We start from the raw sequence: 16,918 nt of genomic DNA, 5'->3' as shown, positions 1-16,918 counted from the left end.
AAGATATTTTCTCAAAACCCCTTTAAAGCAAGGAACTAATCTCTTAGTGATCGCGGACAGTATTTACCCCATTCGCTATGTGCATCTATCAATGGAATGTGGAATGTTTACTAGCTCTAGCTCTTAATTCTACCAAAGATCAAGCTGAAATAAAGGCAGGGATTTTTGATTACACTGAGAATTATTAATGCATAGGATGATGTGCCACGTTATTTAGGCCAATACCCTGGAGTTTTTCAGAAAATCAGAAAGACATGATAGGGCGAACAGTGTTATCTTCATACTGTTTTCAGTATAATAATAATAATTGTTTACACTTATATAGCGCTTTTCTGGACACTCCACTCAGACTCCCCTCCACCACCACCAATGTGCAGCATCCACCTGGATGATGCGACGGCAGCCATAGTGCGCCAGAACGCTCACCACACATCAGTATAAGGATATATGATAGCGTGGAAAGTATGTTCTCTTTTTGATAGACTGTTTATGTTTTCAGTATCGGACGCTAATCATGACTCCAATATGCCCAAGTACTAGGTGTTCCTGACATCAAATATTTAAACTTCTTTAAGGCAGACAGATATTTACCAGGAGTTATATTTAAAACAAGTTTTGTTTTCCTTCAGGGTCTCTCCCATGTCCCTCTAGCAAGTATAAGGAAAATAGATATGACAGATGTTGAAATCACTTGGGAGCTGTCTCAGAAAAGATGACTTTGATAATAAATGTCGTACAACTTAACCACAGAGAGAGCACAGCGATCAGTCACAACAGACACATATATAAATAACTGAAAATGTTGTTTTGAAAAGAAGAACTTACAGTGTTTCCCATCAGCTCTGCTTTGACCAGCTTTGCTCCCAGCTTGTTCATGTCTTCATCGCTGAGTATCTGCACCTCTCCTTGTTCCTCACTAACTACATCTCTACCTGGGTCTGCAGGATTACTATGCCCAGGAAATGAAAGTAACAGAGAGAAACAAGCATTTTCTTAGGCAGCTGTACAGAATGGAAATGTGGATGTCGATTTTCTCTAAACCTAAGCTTACGGCTCTAAATCATGTCAACTCCAGCAAAAAAAAAGAGCAAAACACAGGGATAGCATCTTTCAATACAACAACTATGATAGTAAGTGATATGATAGTACTCATAAGAGAAACTAAAACATATTTCACAAAATTAGCTCAGCTCCTTTTCGGGTTTGATCAGTTGATCAAATTTGACCTTCAGAGTGTTGCATGAGACATAAAACACACCATAATCTCAGAAGGTATGATTGATGACTTTTCAGTTTTTTTTTTCTAAAAAACTGAAAAGTCATCAATCATACCTTCTGAGAATGTCAACAGACATACATCTTTCTTTTATTTTACTTCACAGGCTTTTAAACTCTTAAAATGGCCCTTTAGCAAGTGCAGGATAAAACTCATTTCCTGGAAGAAATTTACATTTTCTGACAATTAATGTAAAATTTCATGCTGATGGTTTTCCGAATATTAAATACTGTACCAGTTTGCTTTTTAATACAGGTACCATAAAGCAAGGCAATTAAAAGAAGAAGGGCTATGCAGATGAGAGATTTAATGGTGAATGAACAGGCTTTCAGGAAATCATCAACTGCAACAGCCGTCTGAATGTAGACCAGACTGATGTTCTTTTGGCATCTGAAACAGCAGAAACTTCTTAAGAGACTTTGGACAGCTGGGACGACTAAAGACAAAATGGTCAAGGACAAACTTCACTATAAAGTCAGAAATTACCAGAGGAAAGAAGAGGAATTGTTGAAGTAACTAAGAAAGAGACCACATTCACACACAACTCATTTGTATTCCAATCTCTGGCACTGTTATTACTTTCAGTGAGCCAAAGCTAAAAAAAAACAGCCAAGGGAGAAGATTTAAAATGCAATAAAAGGTAATGTGCAAAAGTTAAGCTCTTATAAATCACACAATTCAATAGCAAGCATGAATCCTGGGAAGCCATCAACAAACATGTGAACACACAGATCAGAATGTGTGTAGTCAAATCGGGATGAAGCACTAACGAAATGTTAACTGGGGTAATTGGTTTGGGGCTACTCAGATTTCATTTAATCATTGTAAAAGTCTATGATTACAAAGTAACACTGACCTTTAAGTGTGAGATTATAGTATTTGGAAATTATACTATCAAGCCGATTATTTGCTTGAAATTAACGTGTCGTTGGTACTGAAGACAGGGTAAAATAAAGGTCCGCAGACGTTTTCTTTAGTTTTGACCTTGGTGCTGGACACACACATGGGTAAAGTGTTTAGTCTTGAAAGGTCTGTAGGACATATTTCGGTGACCAAAGTGTCTGAAGAGCTATGATGTGAGTTTATTTTAATGACAAAAATTTTAAACAGCTGTCATCTATGAGCATTGCCCCTTTTGAGACTTTCAATCTCAGTTTTCCTACTACAGCTCACAACCCCTTACCTGTGCTGCGTGGTCTGTCTCTGAGGTTTGGATACTTCCTGTTCTCCCTTAGCTGGCTCAGATATCTTTTCTGATGCTGTTGATGTTTTGGGAGTCTGTTTCACTTCTCCAGCACCTGAAGGTGTGCTCTCTTTTTTCCAGGATAGAATATTGCTGCAACCACTGTCGTCATAATTAGGTTTCTGGAACCCTACAGAGCTCTGAGTCAGTGCAGAAGCAGAAGAGCTTGTGGGTTTTACATTCCACCTTCCACTAGGGGTATCATCGGTCTCTGAGGGTTTGAGAAACTTGACCCCAGTGGCTCTTTGAAATGAAGAGGACTTTCTTTCCCACTGCCTGGGGCTCTCACGCTGGGACCGAGACCGTTCTGTAGAACTTGTGTCTCTCTCTTCTGTCTGTCTGTCCCGGCGTTTGTTGAGCTCCTCGTCACCCTTGTGCCATCGCCCATGTCCCCCTCTTTCTCCTCGGTGATGAGGTCTGTCCTCAGCCCTGCTGAGCCTGCTGTCTGATGGGTGGTCGCTGTCTGAAGCCTGAGGGTCCTCTTTCCTCCATCTCTTTCGTCCACCATCCCTGTCTTTCCAGCTCTGCTCATACGCTGCCTTTTCAGCCTCTTCTAGTCTCTTCTGGAACTTTTCCATTGACTAGAAAAAAACAGATATTAAACACTTGCCAGCCAAGCTACATTTATTATTGGCCAACAGAGATCAGAAAGCTTAAACATATTTGAGATTTGAACCTGTAGTTGTGACACGCCATATAATGGATTTCAGTACCGATCACTGGGATTACAATTATTTTAAAAAGCTGCCCAGCACTGTGAACTTTGTAAACATCCAAATGTCAAACTTTGAACCCGCTTACTCACTTAATAGAGTTAATTTGATTATTGCATCAATTGCAATCACAATGGCATACTGGTGCTTTAATTAAAAAGGCCTCTGCTTAAGTAATGTAACTGCAGATTTTTAATAAATTGCAGATAATTTAGATATGTGACTTAAAATCAGCTGCATTCTCTCAAGGTGTGAAAGCATGGTGGCACTTACTCTATTTTCAGTACATTTTCAATTTGAAGAGCATGAAACAGTGGATGTGTTAAAGACTGTGCTGAAGACAAGCACAGATAAATTAGCACTATATTCTGAGTGCAACTGAACTGTTTGTATCAAAGTTCAAATTACCACCTCTTTATTAACTCACTTGATTCTGATTGCATCCACTGAAAAACACATTTTCATCCTCTGCTTTAAACACTTTTCAGCTGTATGTAACCTCTGTTTTGGATAGAAAAAATAGCAGTCTATATTTTTTTCAATATACAGAATATATTTTTATATATTATACTTTCATACTTATGCCTTTTAAGACAATGAGTGGACTAAGTGTTTTGTATGTCAAAGCTGTCTGCTATAGTTTTTCATTGCCTTCATACTGATGTCTATAGTTAGCTTTTTGAACAATTAATTAGCAAAAAGAATGTGTTACTTTAAGCATTAGTGTCACAGCTCTTGGGTCCTGAGCTTGGGTCCAAAAACATGCATGTACAGTATACATGTGTGAGTGCACGAGTACGTATGCCCTCTGGACTGGGTATGTCCTCCATGTGTCTACTGTCTGTCAGGATAATCTCCAGATGACTGCAACCCAGTATTGGACTAAGCATTTATTGAAAACAGTTGGATGATAGCACAGTGAGAAGCTGTTCTATTAATTTGTATTGGGGGCTGTATTACATTGCTGTTGCCACTTCTAAATTACAGTAGTCTTTGATTATTACATTACATTGTAGCTGAAGAAAGTAGCAAGTAGCTTGATGCAACACAGTTCACTGCTCTGGTAGCACAAGGATTAAATAGGAACAGTGAACTAGGCTGTGGGTCATTACTAATGAAGTACTGCCTGTAACACAGCCAGGCACATTTTCCATATATCAGTAAAGACATTATTCCAGTGGCTGGACCCAAATCTTGAAACTGCCAGAACAGTTGTCATTGAAGAAGGAAAGTGAGGATACAAAACAGGTTTCTAAGTAATGAATACATATTTTACAGGCTCACCCCATATCTCTCCGCCACTACATCCTCCAGATTGCGACTCTCTCTCTCAGCTTGTTCCCTCATGCGCTGATAAGACTTTTTGAGCCAACTCAGACCTCCATCATCAACTACTGCAACTAAAGAAAGACAGACAGAAACGTTTTAGAATTCTGTACCGACAAATTATGACGGCTGTGAGCATGTAATCTGTATATATACTTGTACATATACTTTTAATGTGATTGTCTAATTCAGATCCATTTGAAGTTCCAGATTCATTTTATATATAAAACTGCTTTCTTGCCACATACTTCACTGCCGGAAAGCACATTTCAATTCGGTACACACATCCAATTTAGCTACTACAAACTAGGACCAAGGATAGAATGAACAGTGACATGTTCCAGAGCCCATTAGAAATCCAAAGAAGTGTCTCGCAAATGACAGCTCAACTGGAAGACTTCAACCCTGGCCTTTGACAGTCAAAACGTTTTCATAATGTGTCAATGTAATTGGATAGCGGCAACAAAATGATCGCACAATCAATTTATCATGCTGTAATAAAATGGGGCATAATGAGCACGCACAGGAACTTTCATTTCCAAGCAAGACTGAAGGTCAGGTGAAGCATTCAGTGCTGTACATTAATACATAACACAACTGTCATTTTGTGATCGCCCATGTTAAGACACCATTTCTACACGGACAAATTGTAGCAAGACGATATCTATCAGCAGCTGAAATTCATGCCCTCAGGAAATCACAGACATCATGCTTCCTGTAACAGACAGAATGGTATTTCCCATTATGTTTCCCAAAACAGATCATACCCATTTCCACCACAATGGAGTCATATGGCTTTTAGCTCTGCATATACTATATATTTTAAAACATAATTACACTTTAGAGAATTAACTGCCATTTCTGAGTAATACCTTAATTGCTGGAACTGGCAGAATACTTCTGGGGTTTTTACTAATAATAAGAGCAGTTTATTCAAGATAAAATCTTTCAGAGGTGTCTGTGCTTATGCTAAAGTTTAGACAAATGTTCTCTTAGCTTTACTTAAGCTTCTCTGGAGACTTATATTAGCCATGCTCTTCAAAGTAATTAATCTTGCTTCTTATAAGTACTGTGCTGAATTGCCTTTATGGGCTTTTGTGATGTACAGTATTTAACAAAAAACTAATTAAACTTAATTCATTAAAAAGAATAAAGCACTTACAAAGTGCTTTATTTTGGCATAGGAATTCATTATGTTACTTTTGGAAACAAAATGGAAAACAGATGTCACATTGTTCTGCACTAGCAGAGACATACCATATACTGGTGTATGAGTGGCAGATTCAGAGGCATTCCTTACAGTAAGTATTTTGCAATGAAGTCTAATTTCTATCTCTGGATCTACTTAAAAATAATCAATCCAAAGTAATGTCAGTGACATGAAATACAGAAGTACAGAACACCAAAATATGAGAATTCCAACGCACTTGATACCTGCATATCTTTAGAACTAATTTGTTATATTCATTTGTATTATAAAAGGCAAATTGTAAGATTCACATTATCTGCAGTCTCTGGATAATTGTGGCTTCCTTGCACAATCCTATGCTAAAATCTGTATAGGTGTGCTAAAATAAATGTGACTTCATTAAATAAAGTGATAAGTGCCATTTCAAAACTCTTGAGAGATTTAAGCTCATTGTTAAGAACATAATCGCTTACACATCCATAGCGCTTTTCTGGACACTCCACTCAAAGCGTGCCACCTGGAAGATGCGACGGCAGCCATAGTGCACCCGCCTGCTATTAGTGGGGAGGAGAGCAGAGTGATGAAGCCAATTCATACAGTGGATGGGGATTATTAGGAGGCCATGATTGGTTAGGGCCAACGGGAAATTTGGCCAGGATGCCGGTGTTACACCCCTACTCTTTTCGAGAAATGCACAGGGATTTTTAATGACCACAGATAGTCAGGACTTCGGTTTTACGTCTCATCCGAAGGACGGCACCTTTTTACAGTATAGTGTCCCCGTCACTATACTGGGGCATTAAGATCCACATAGACTGCAGGGTGAGTGCCCCCTGCTGGCCCCACTAACACCTCTTCCAGGAACAACCTTAGTTTTTCCCATCCAGTTTGTCTCCCATCCAGTTACTGACCAGGTTCACACCTGCTTAGCTTCAGTGGGTTGCCAGTTGTATGTTGCAGGGTGATATGGCTGCTGGGCACATTTGATTTTAAACTCTGTAGTCCTGCACTATAAGTTTGTTTTTGTCATGGTTTTCATATGTTCTAGAATTGTTTTCCAATTGCTTTAATATGAGCATAATATCAAAATGACATAAAGCCACTCCGCCCATCTAGGTGTTTTGGTTGTAAATCTGAAAATCTCATCAAGCTGTTCCTTGAAAGAAGACAAGGCATTAGGGTTAAACAACATTTCTGGGTATCTTATTCCATACTCGCAAAATCATTTGGTTAAAGAAGTGCCTGTTGTTCCCTGTTGTAAATGCACTTCCAGATAGTTTCCACTCATGTGCTCTGGTCTGAGTTTCACTGATCATTCTAAGTAAGACCACTGGGTTGAGTTGTCGATGCCTTTCAGGATATTGAATACTTTTATCAGGTCTTAATACAGATTTCTGTGATACTCCACTAATGACATCAACCCAATATTAACAACCATATAATACTATTTTCTATCCAATTAATAATAATTTATTAAATTAGTAAATCTTTTACTTGGAGGAAAACGTCAAGGACTTAAGTAGTATTTTTTTTACTTTTTGGGGGATGTGAATTAAAACTAAGTGAATGTAGATCTTCCATTAATTTTAAAACCTCAGATTCAGGATTAGCACAAGCAAATTCTAAAACCTCCAAGGACAGTATAAAGCTAATTTTCTATCTTATTATGTACTAAATATAAGAAAACTCCCTAGAACATAAATCAACTGTAAGTCTACAGTGAATAAGACAAATAAAAGTCTGCTGTTATAAACTCAGGGGTAACATTTCACTATTCATACACACAACCCTCCATTTTCACCTTAACATGATGCATAATTGAGAAATGTAGAGGGACTACCAGGGTATGCTTTTGAAAGAAAATCTGAGGCTAAAGCCAAAAACTAAACAGAAATTCTGCTGTATATCTTCCTAAATAGGCATATGTAAAAACAAAAGCATTCTCTAAATCTTGCATTCAACCACTAATGAGAAATTAATCAGAAAGTAGTGTACTTGCTAAAATGTTAACAGGGAATGAAACTGCAAACATTTTTCTAGGAAGAGATCTGCTGGAGTTGACAGAAGAAAAAAGACCAATATGCTCTCAGCAGAAGTAAAGGAAAAAAACAAACAATGAAAGTAACAATCTCTTAGTACAGGTATCTGAGGAACTGACTGAAACCTCCTGTTTCTGGACAGCTGTTGCCCCTTAAACTGTCTGTTCTGCTGGACTGCAAAAGCAGTGTCAAACATAAACTGAATCCAGAAAATATATATTTTACAATCTGCAATAAGAGGCTAATGACGTGCTGCTGTACACCAAATAACATGCAATAAGAAACTTCACTGAATTAATATTTACTTGTCAAGAACCCCAATCTCAAATTTTGATGTAAAACTATAAACTGAAACTGGCAGCTTCAGACCAAAGAGAGGGGTGGGAAACTGTCAAATTGGTCCATAAGGCATAAAGCCGCTTTAGATATGTTAAAAGGCAGGTAAGTTCAGACAGCAGAGGAAGATATACTCAGTAACATCTTCAAAATAAGACCAGTTCTGCATAAACATCCTCAAATAAGCATATAAATCATGCAAATAAAGGAAAAACATTCCTATCTGGCAGTGTAGTCAAAATGTGAAAAATAGGGCACAACTAGTTGTCATTAATCAATGTTAAATTTGCTCACTGTTTACATTACCATCCTATTAGAATGTCCTTTAGTCCCAAAAGAAAACATTAGAAAGTAAAATATGCCTCTAAAAAAATCTGACCTTCTCCCATTGCGTAATCTCAGTTGAGCACGATGGCTTCAAAAGAATTTGCTGCTGTACGACATTCAATTGTGAAACTAACAGCCCCGGAATTCTATTACACCTCAAAAACCATATCTACAGCTTTGAATTAAATCTTTTTTTATTTCTCCAAGGAAAAGCCTGTCACAGGTTTTAATTCACTTTCAGAAAATGTGAATTTAGGTAGAGCACAAAAGGATTTCAAAAAGAAGGTCTTCTGTTGTTATAGGAGTTGAAGGAACGAGTTAAACCCCATCAGTCAACTGTAGACATTACCTTTTTTACACCATGATTCACTGCTGTTCTCTGTAGGAAGACCAGTCCCTCCATCTTTCCAGAAAGGGTTCAGCTCCCGCTCATGTAGTCCAGCCTCGATTTTTCACAGCAAAAGCATATTAAAATAATTTTAGGGAGCATTCCCTTCCATTATAATTTTAATCATATTAATAAACCCAGTGATCCACAACACTCACATATTGTATGATGGAGATATCTACAATGCAGAAGCACATAACTGCTAGGCCTTTTCATATCTTAACAAAGAAAATCTTTAAAAGGGGTTTACAGGATTACCATTTTAAAATGTCAAAATGTCAGAAAACAAAAAGGAAGAGATGCAGAAATATTTACTCTTTTCTCAAGGGGCTTTGAAGCACAGCCATTTAGGCACTGATTTTGCTGAACGCGTCAAGTCTACGGTTCAATTAAATAAGACAAAATCTTTCATTTTAACATTAGTAACTTGGCTTTCATAAGCACAATGTTCTTTGCTTTCGCTTTCTTCTTTTCAGTCTTAAGCAGACATCTGCCAAATTAAGTCATTCTGCAAGTTCCCAGTGAGTTCTGCCTATATAGAATAGACATGTACATGTGATGTTTTTGGCAGGCTTCTCTATCAGTAAGTTCTGCGATGTGGCTGTACTTAAGTAATCATTGTGAAATAAGCATTTAGGATCTAAGCATCTCTACAATGCGTTATGTAAACCTGTAGTTAACACCTTTTGGGATTCTGTTTATTTTGGAAGACCTAGGTTTAAAAAAACATCTTATAACTAGATTTCTTTTATAGGTTGTGGTACACCATGTTGAGAAATATGAACTCTAGAAGGAGACAAGGTAATACTTTATGAAAGTGTAAGCAGCTTTCTGATAATGGTATGGATGGTTTTTCCACATTCCTACATTTTAATTACATTCTCTCCCACAAATGGACACACATCTTGCTTATTTTTCAAAAAGCATTACTTTATCACAGTACTAATTAGTTATAAATGACATTTTCTGCTATTTTCTATTAATTTACATCAGTTCTCATTACAACTGGAATTTGGTCTCCCTGGTTACCAAGAAGGTGTTCTATCAGGTGAATTACTTCACAATTTGCTTCTTTTTTTAACAGAGAGACAGATGTCTCTTTTTTCTAATTAGCTGTCACAGAAAAACGCATCACAAAGGCCTCGGGTTTTGTTTAGACTTATAAATGCCCTTGGTTTATTGAAAGTGAAAGACATTGGTATTTATAACCTTGACCAGGAAAAAAGAGAAAAGGCATTGCTTGTTCCACAGCTACCTTGATTATCAAAAGAAAGCAAGGGAGAGTGACTAACACCATCAAGCACAGTAAGAACAGATGGCATTCAGAAAAACAGTTTTTCATTAGCTTTAACATTCTGAGTCTGGACTAATGCTAAAACAAAGAAAAATTCTGATAAGCAATTTTAGTTTTGGCTGTCCAAAGCAGAAGGACATACCGTGCTAAGTGGATGCTTTAAAACTGGAAGAAAAAAAATAAGGGCAGCATGCTGTTTTGCGGTTTATCACATTCACGTTTTTAGCCTTCCTTCCTTTTAAAGTAAAGTGTTAATTTAACAGTTTGTAGAAGAACGAAATATCATAATTATTATTATTATTCACTTAGCTATGATGGGGCAGGAGCCACAAGATTGTCTAGAGACCATATTGACAAATTTTGTATGCAACCATTTTATTTTTAGTATACAGATTTAAAAAATAGAGCAAATACCTAATACCTGAAAATTGTACTTTGCCAAATACATTTACCCACTTATATGCATTATATATATATGCATATATATATATAATGTATGTGCATAATTCATTAATGATTTTACTCTGGTTGCACGGACCTCTGGATTAGCAGTAACCATGAACTTTGTAAGTGGACCTCAACACAGGGCAACAGTGATCAGCACAGCCCACCTGCTCGATTGCCTGTGCTCGCTCCCTCTCTGCTTCCTTCTGTTTCTCCTTATCGTCCCGGAGCTCTTTAGTCGACACGGTTTTCATGGACAAGAAATCAAAGGTCATCCACTCGTCTCTCTGGCAATGACACCCAACACACAAAAATAAAGGCAGGTATGAAGTTTCCCGACGCCTCCTGGTTGCCATGCAGGAGGGGGTTGCTGCTGGTGAAGCAAGGGAAATTAGGTCTACAGTGAGTCAGTGTTACTGCACCCTTAGCTGATAATAAATGGCTTTATTTCAAAGATGAACACGTAAGCCATGTCAGCAAACAACTGTGAAGCACCTTAGGTCAAGAGATTATGTTAATGTATTTCAGGAGATGTTATGCTAATATATGCTACACATTGGTGGTGATAGAGGGGAGTCAACATTGCCTATGAAGCGCTTTGAGTGGAGTGCCCAGAAAAGTGCTATATATTTGTAAGGAATTTATATTCTAGATAAATATGGTGTTGCAACGTTAGCACAGTGTACCTCTGAAACAAAATTCTATAAGATTACTTTAGAATTCAAATAATGGAAAACTTTGACTGCACTTTCAGAACCTGAATAAATTCACTTTTACAACCAACAACTACCAGTAATCATTTGCATCATGTTTTCCATCGTGGGAGCTTTTTGGAAAATCGTTCTGTGAACTACAGAAAATGAAGATTTAACCTCTTCACCCGTTGAAATGTTTGGGGACTTGAGAGACAAGGCTCTCACTCTTTATGCACAGTTTACACACTGGGGAGGAAAGGGCTGTTCAAATGTCAGTTTACAGTGGCAGTAAATCAAGCCACAGCATTAATCATGCGTTGCCAATAAAACAGCAGCAGCTGCTCTGATGTTGTTTTGTGTAAAAAAAAAATACAGCTTCTTCCGGCATTCACATCATTCAAAAAACATCACAAAAAATCCTTGTCGTTTATGTTGTGTTTTACCAGGTCAGCATAATTGCTTGTCCATTAATTTTAATTAAAAACTCAGTCATCAACAGCTTAATTCCACTGTTGGGTAAATGTATTGTAATTACTCATAAAACTCATAAGATCTTGTAAATATCACGCAGACTGTTTTAAATGTAATGACAGACATCACAAAACCTGCAGTAAAGTTAATGAAAAAAACTAGATTTCATACTTTGCCCTGTCGCAGATTTAATTAGATGTTAATGGATACAGATTACGAGTTGCACAATTGGTGGTGGAGAACATCAATCTTACAAAAGAAAATGAAGATTGAAAACATTAACAAAGTATAATAACTGAAATCCACGCAGTTCCAAACTAGTAAAGAAAGTGTGTGCAAAGAGTTTTTTTAATACTTGTGAGACTCCTCTATAAGATAACATCTCTATTTCCAAAAATTACGTGAAAGATTTTTAACCTCTAAGATATATGACTGTCATCTCCCAAATAATTAATGCAATAAAAGACCAACATCATAACCTATGTTATGCCTTTGCTTGGGGATTCACCACCAACAGGAAAGGCTATGGCCAGATATAAATAAACAGGGTTGAATGTTTTCAAATAGATTTACTCTGCCAAAGATGTAATGAGTAATGAACAAAAAAGGATGCATTAAGGTTAACTTGTTTTACAAAGAAATACCTACAGTAGTTATCGAAAACAGTATTATTAAATCACCTGATGCACTGTACTAATCCACTTTCTTGATTCACGGAATGCAATGCAGTCTCAGTGCCGGATTTATTTTTAAAACCCTTTTAATAGAGTTATCAGTTTATTACCGATCCTTTGTGACACCACAACAGTGCTCCTAGGTAATGAATTACACTGCAGAGATCTAGTGACAACAGTGAAAGTATAATAATCATATATCCTTTTCCTTGGGGAAGACAGTTTGTTTTAAATTGACTCCATAACAACTGTAATCATTGATCATATATTAGCAGCAGAAGTCATCAATCCATATAAACTAATGTGTTAAGTACCATGCACTATTGATCAACAACTCCTCGAAACATTGTATTTTTGGAAACCCCATCAATATCAGGCACCCAGCTATCTATCTAAGACAGAGGAATATGTTCAATCAATACTATAAAAGGTCAGCAAACAATACTGATGTCTGATACAGTGGCTGTTTGTAAGGAAACATCAGCTAAACTTGTGCTTTAAAATGACATCTACGTTCTGACGTGAATCTGTCAGTTTTCAAGGTCTCATTTAAGTACCATCTGCTTTCATCTAAGTCAATGAGACATGCACTCTGCTTAAAAACAGTGCACAATGTACAGACAGTGGGAGTCAAATATTTTCCGAAATAAATGCAAAGCTCCTTCTACCACAGTACTGTCTTTAACAAAGCTAAATTGATATCTAAAAATATCAAACAAAACTAACGAAAGAAAACCCTCACATAGCTTCATTTTGGAGATACTTTCCCTGTCCATTGAAAATGTCTTAAAAATTATTTCAGGGTCTCTTTCTGAAAATCAGAGCCAGACTTCAATAATGCTTCAGTACACAGACAAAAGTATCACATAACTATCTGCACATGAATTAAAATATAACCTCTTGCAAAGCCATCTACATACTTTTTATAAAGAAGAAAATTAACCATAATAATGGTCTTTCTCTTCCTGGCCTTGTGTGAAAACTACAGAACAAGTATTCAAGAGAAAAACAAATTCTTTTCCTAAAACAAATAAATCAGTTTCTGGTCATTTCTAGCTCCTAGCAATTCAGGAATCTTTTAAATGCACAGCATTACAGTAAATGCCAAGCTTTCATGCTGACTTTTAAATCTCAAATTTAAACATTTTGGAATTTTAGGATTGGAATTTCTTTCAATCAATGTGCTTTTTTAGTTCATCTTGCTTTGACCTATGGGGAATTGTTATATTTTGATTTATTCTTAAAACTTAATTCTTTCAATAAAACTCATAAGGTATTATTGAGTTTCATTAAAACTGTAACATATAAAAGGGTGAGAAAAAAAGATGAGTAAACTACTCTTAACTACCCTCCACAAGCAATGAAGCACACTATCATTTTAAACAACACCTGACAATGCTGGCATGAGCAATTTACTGGGAAGCTGGGGAGAAAATTAAAAATTATATAAAAACTGTCCTACAAATTTTGTTGTAACAGCTTGTACCCTACAAAACAAATAAAATATATAATCAAATCTATTAAATTGTCAACATAATTCACAAATCTGTACAGCAGTTCCCATCCATCCATCATCTTCTTCCCACTTTATCCAGTACAGGGTCACAGAGGAGCTGGAGCCTATCTCAGCAAGCAATGGATGCAAGGCAGGATACACCTTGGACAGGACGCCAGTCCACCGCCAGTGTTAATTTTCCCAGAAGCCAATTAATTTACTGTACCAAACGTTGGTCCGTGTGAGGAAACTGGAGCACCCGGAGAAGCAACGTTAACCAATTAGCCACTGTGCCCCCCCCATGTAGCAGTGTGACTCAAAATCAACAGAAAAGTTTTAGGTGTCGACAAAAAAATATAATTTGTAGCCACAGCATAACAGGTAACAGTGTTAATGGGTAAAGGTTGCTGGCCCACCTAAAAAAAAATAATCTCAGAACAAGATCAAGCAAATTTTGTTGGGTGTGCTCACCTGACTGCTGTCTACTGGACTTGGCTTCTCTTTTGGAATCTGCCATGATTTCCCTGTGGTGTCCGACTGTGGAGCAGGTGAGGCCTCTACCCACTCATCTTCAGAATCCTGAAACATTAACACAACCCATGCCTTTAGATTTCTGTAACATGAACTTGCAAACTATTTAATATACTAATGTGTAAAATACAAAACTGAGAATTGTGCATTTTAGCCACCTTTTTGTCAGTCATGATTCCTGGATAATTTGAAGAGCTTTACAAACCACTACAATTACAAAATATGGTATACTCCAGACAACAGTGATACTTGACTCCATATTTTGCATGTTTCAGTATGGTACTCACTTTTAATATAATGTTTGATGAGCAAATACTTGACAATTAAAAAATGATAGCATCTGCTATAGACCGACCCTCTACTATGCCCCTGCTTTTTCAATGTGATTCCAATTTCATAAAGCTTTCACCCAGGTTATGTAAACAAGAAATTCATTCAAAAATCCTTCGGGCTGTCCAGGCCCGCGACAGATTCAATCCAGGGAGAAGACAATTCAATTTGTGCTGTGAGATGTTACTGCCGACACAATTCCACAAAACAAAGCAAACCTTGATCAACGCTGTTGACAAATGAAGAGAACTAATTCAGCTCAATCTCTTCACTGGAACAGACAGTTTCCAGATGATCACAGCAGTAATATCAGCCACAGAGAAACCCATGTCATGGCCCTCCTTCACCATTATATTATAGCCATAAATATTAATGTTCCCAGATGCATAGATATGCTATAGTTAGAAAATAAAAGGATTACATTTTTTATTAAAAAACTGGCTCCTAAGTGATATTCACCACACAATATGAACATTATCTGTTACGTTTCAGCATTTTATTAATACCTGGCAGCTTGAAGCAATTAAGTGTTTGGTCTGCTTCATTTAATGAAGAAAAACACAATTCATCTTGTCTTTTTTTTAACACATACAGATATGACAGCAAGAGACCGTGATGCCAAGATAAAAGTCTTGAAAGAAGAAAAATGAACACAACAGACTTTTTTTCCCCATAAGTAATTATAAAGCAACATGACCACACTGAACTACAGTCTCTTTGCTTGAAAGTTTTTCCCTTTAAATCCATCACATTCGCTTCAGCTGTGGACCCTCGTCTTTAGCTGATTGTGAGTGAGATTCCAGTACTAATGGTGCAACAGAGGTTGAGTGCTTCCAGGACTGAATAGACTCGAGTATCCTCTTGTTTCTAATCAACAGTGTGCCACTGGTCTTGTCTGGCACTCGTCAGACTTTCATCTTTGTCAGTGAGAGCTGCACTTGTCCTCCAGCTGATGCTGTCTCTACTGTAGACATTACTGGCTTCACAGAAGCTGGGATTTCAGAGAAAAGTGGGTAAGGTCCACATCCCTGATGCAGATGTGCAAAGTCTGTGTCGGCGAGCCAGGCTCATCAACTATTAGCAAATCCGAAATTGGGAAGGATAAAAAAAGAAATAAAATAAAATCTGCCAAATAAACGTTTTTTCTTTTTGCAATGTCTGTTCTCACCTTGGATAATCAGATCCTGAATTTGTTCTTTTTCTGTTTTCAAGTAAATTAGATGCTTCAAAATTATGGCGATACAGGATCACTTCATCTAACAACGGAAGTTTAAACTTAAAAGAAGTCACCTTCTGCAATTGTCTCCTACAAGTGTGATTAGTACAACTCATTTTCTTTAGACTCTTCATTGTATAAACAGCAAGCAAACCGTGAAATCCCCAGCCAGATTTTCCCCAGCACTTCTGAAGGTGCTTTAACCAAGCGACTGCACATGAACAACTCCCGCAGGGACGAAAAGACATTGACTTTCTGGTTTATAAACCATCCAAATAACATATTTGATAATGCAGAGGTTTTTATGAAGGGAATTCAAAATTTAGAATCAGGCCCTTCCCAGTAGGATCGTTTCATACTATAAAAATAAATAAAAAGGATTGCTAGGGTGCTCTGTGGGACAGTATAAGCATTATGCTTGTGTAAATATTAGATTTTAATATTGCTATGTGCACAAATGTGTAAGCATATACATATATAAAATTAATAGATAGACAGTAAGATAGTCATCCAAGAACAAACTGATTTATCAGCTGAGAATCAAACTAACATCCTACTAACTAAGGGTAACCCTTAATATCATTGATATGTAAGTACCGGGGCAATAGTCTATTTTCAGTACTGTGGAACAGAAACAATAGACCTAAAATGGTCAGCCAAAATAAAGACACAAATGGCACCCAATGAACACGACACTATCCAGTAGACCACAGTCCTCAACTGGAGAATCTCTTCATCTTCCCCTCATCCAATGCTACAGAAAGTGCTCAGGCAGGGAAGGCAAGGGGACTCTCATCCACAGGTGGTTAGCAGTACCACCTGGATGCAGATCAGTGATATAAGATTTCACATGTGTTGGCTTAACCTACACTGTGCAAAACCGATATTCCACTGTTGTTTCTGAACTATCTTTTAATTACCACCCAGAGAT

The 16,918-nt window shown here is 37.2% G+C and overlaps 1 protein-coding gene across 1 annotated transcript in view; it reads right to left on the bottom strand.

Annotated features, from left to right (window-relative positions):
* The window catches only part of cwf19l2 (CWF19 like cell cycle control factor 2), a 44,306-nt gene that overhangs the window by 20,524 nt on the left and 6,864 nt on the right, over positions 1-16,918 (bottom strand). Inside the window, exons 4-9 of the mRNA XM_015341607.2 lie at positions 14,382-14,489; positions 10,743-10,862; positions 8,799-8,892; positions 4,517-4,632; positions 2,460-3,100; positions 826-949 (exon numbers count right to left, since the gene is read on the bottom strand). Coding sequence (XP_015197093.2) covers positions 826-949; positions 2,460-3,100; positions 4,517-4,632; positions 8,799-8,892; positions 10,743-10,862; positions 14,382-14,489 — 1,203 coding nt within the window. The remainder of the gene's footprint in view (positions 1-825; positions 950-2,459; positions 3,101-4,516; positions 4,633-8,798; positions 8,893-10,742; positions 10,863-14,381; positions 14,490-16,918) is intronic.

This window comes from Lepisosteus oculatus, chromosome 5 (assembly GCF_040954835.1).
Source record: "Lepisosteus oculatus isolate fLepOcu1 chromosome 5, fLepOcu1.hap2, whole genome shotgun sequence".
Taxonomy (NCBI): domain Eukaryota; kingdom Metazoa; phylum Chordata; class Actinopteri; order Semionotiformes; family Lepisosteidae; genus Lepisosteus; species Lepisosteus oculatus.
Note: the sequence above shows the minus strand (reverse complement) of the source record. Positions and strands in the feature narration are given on the sequence as shown.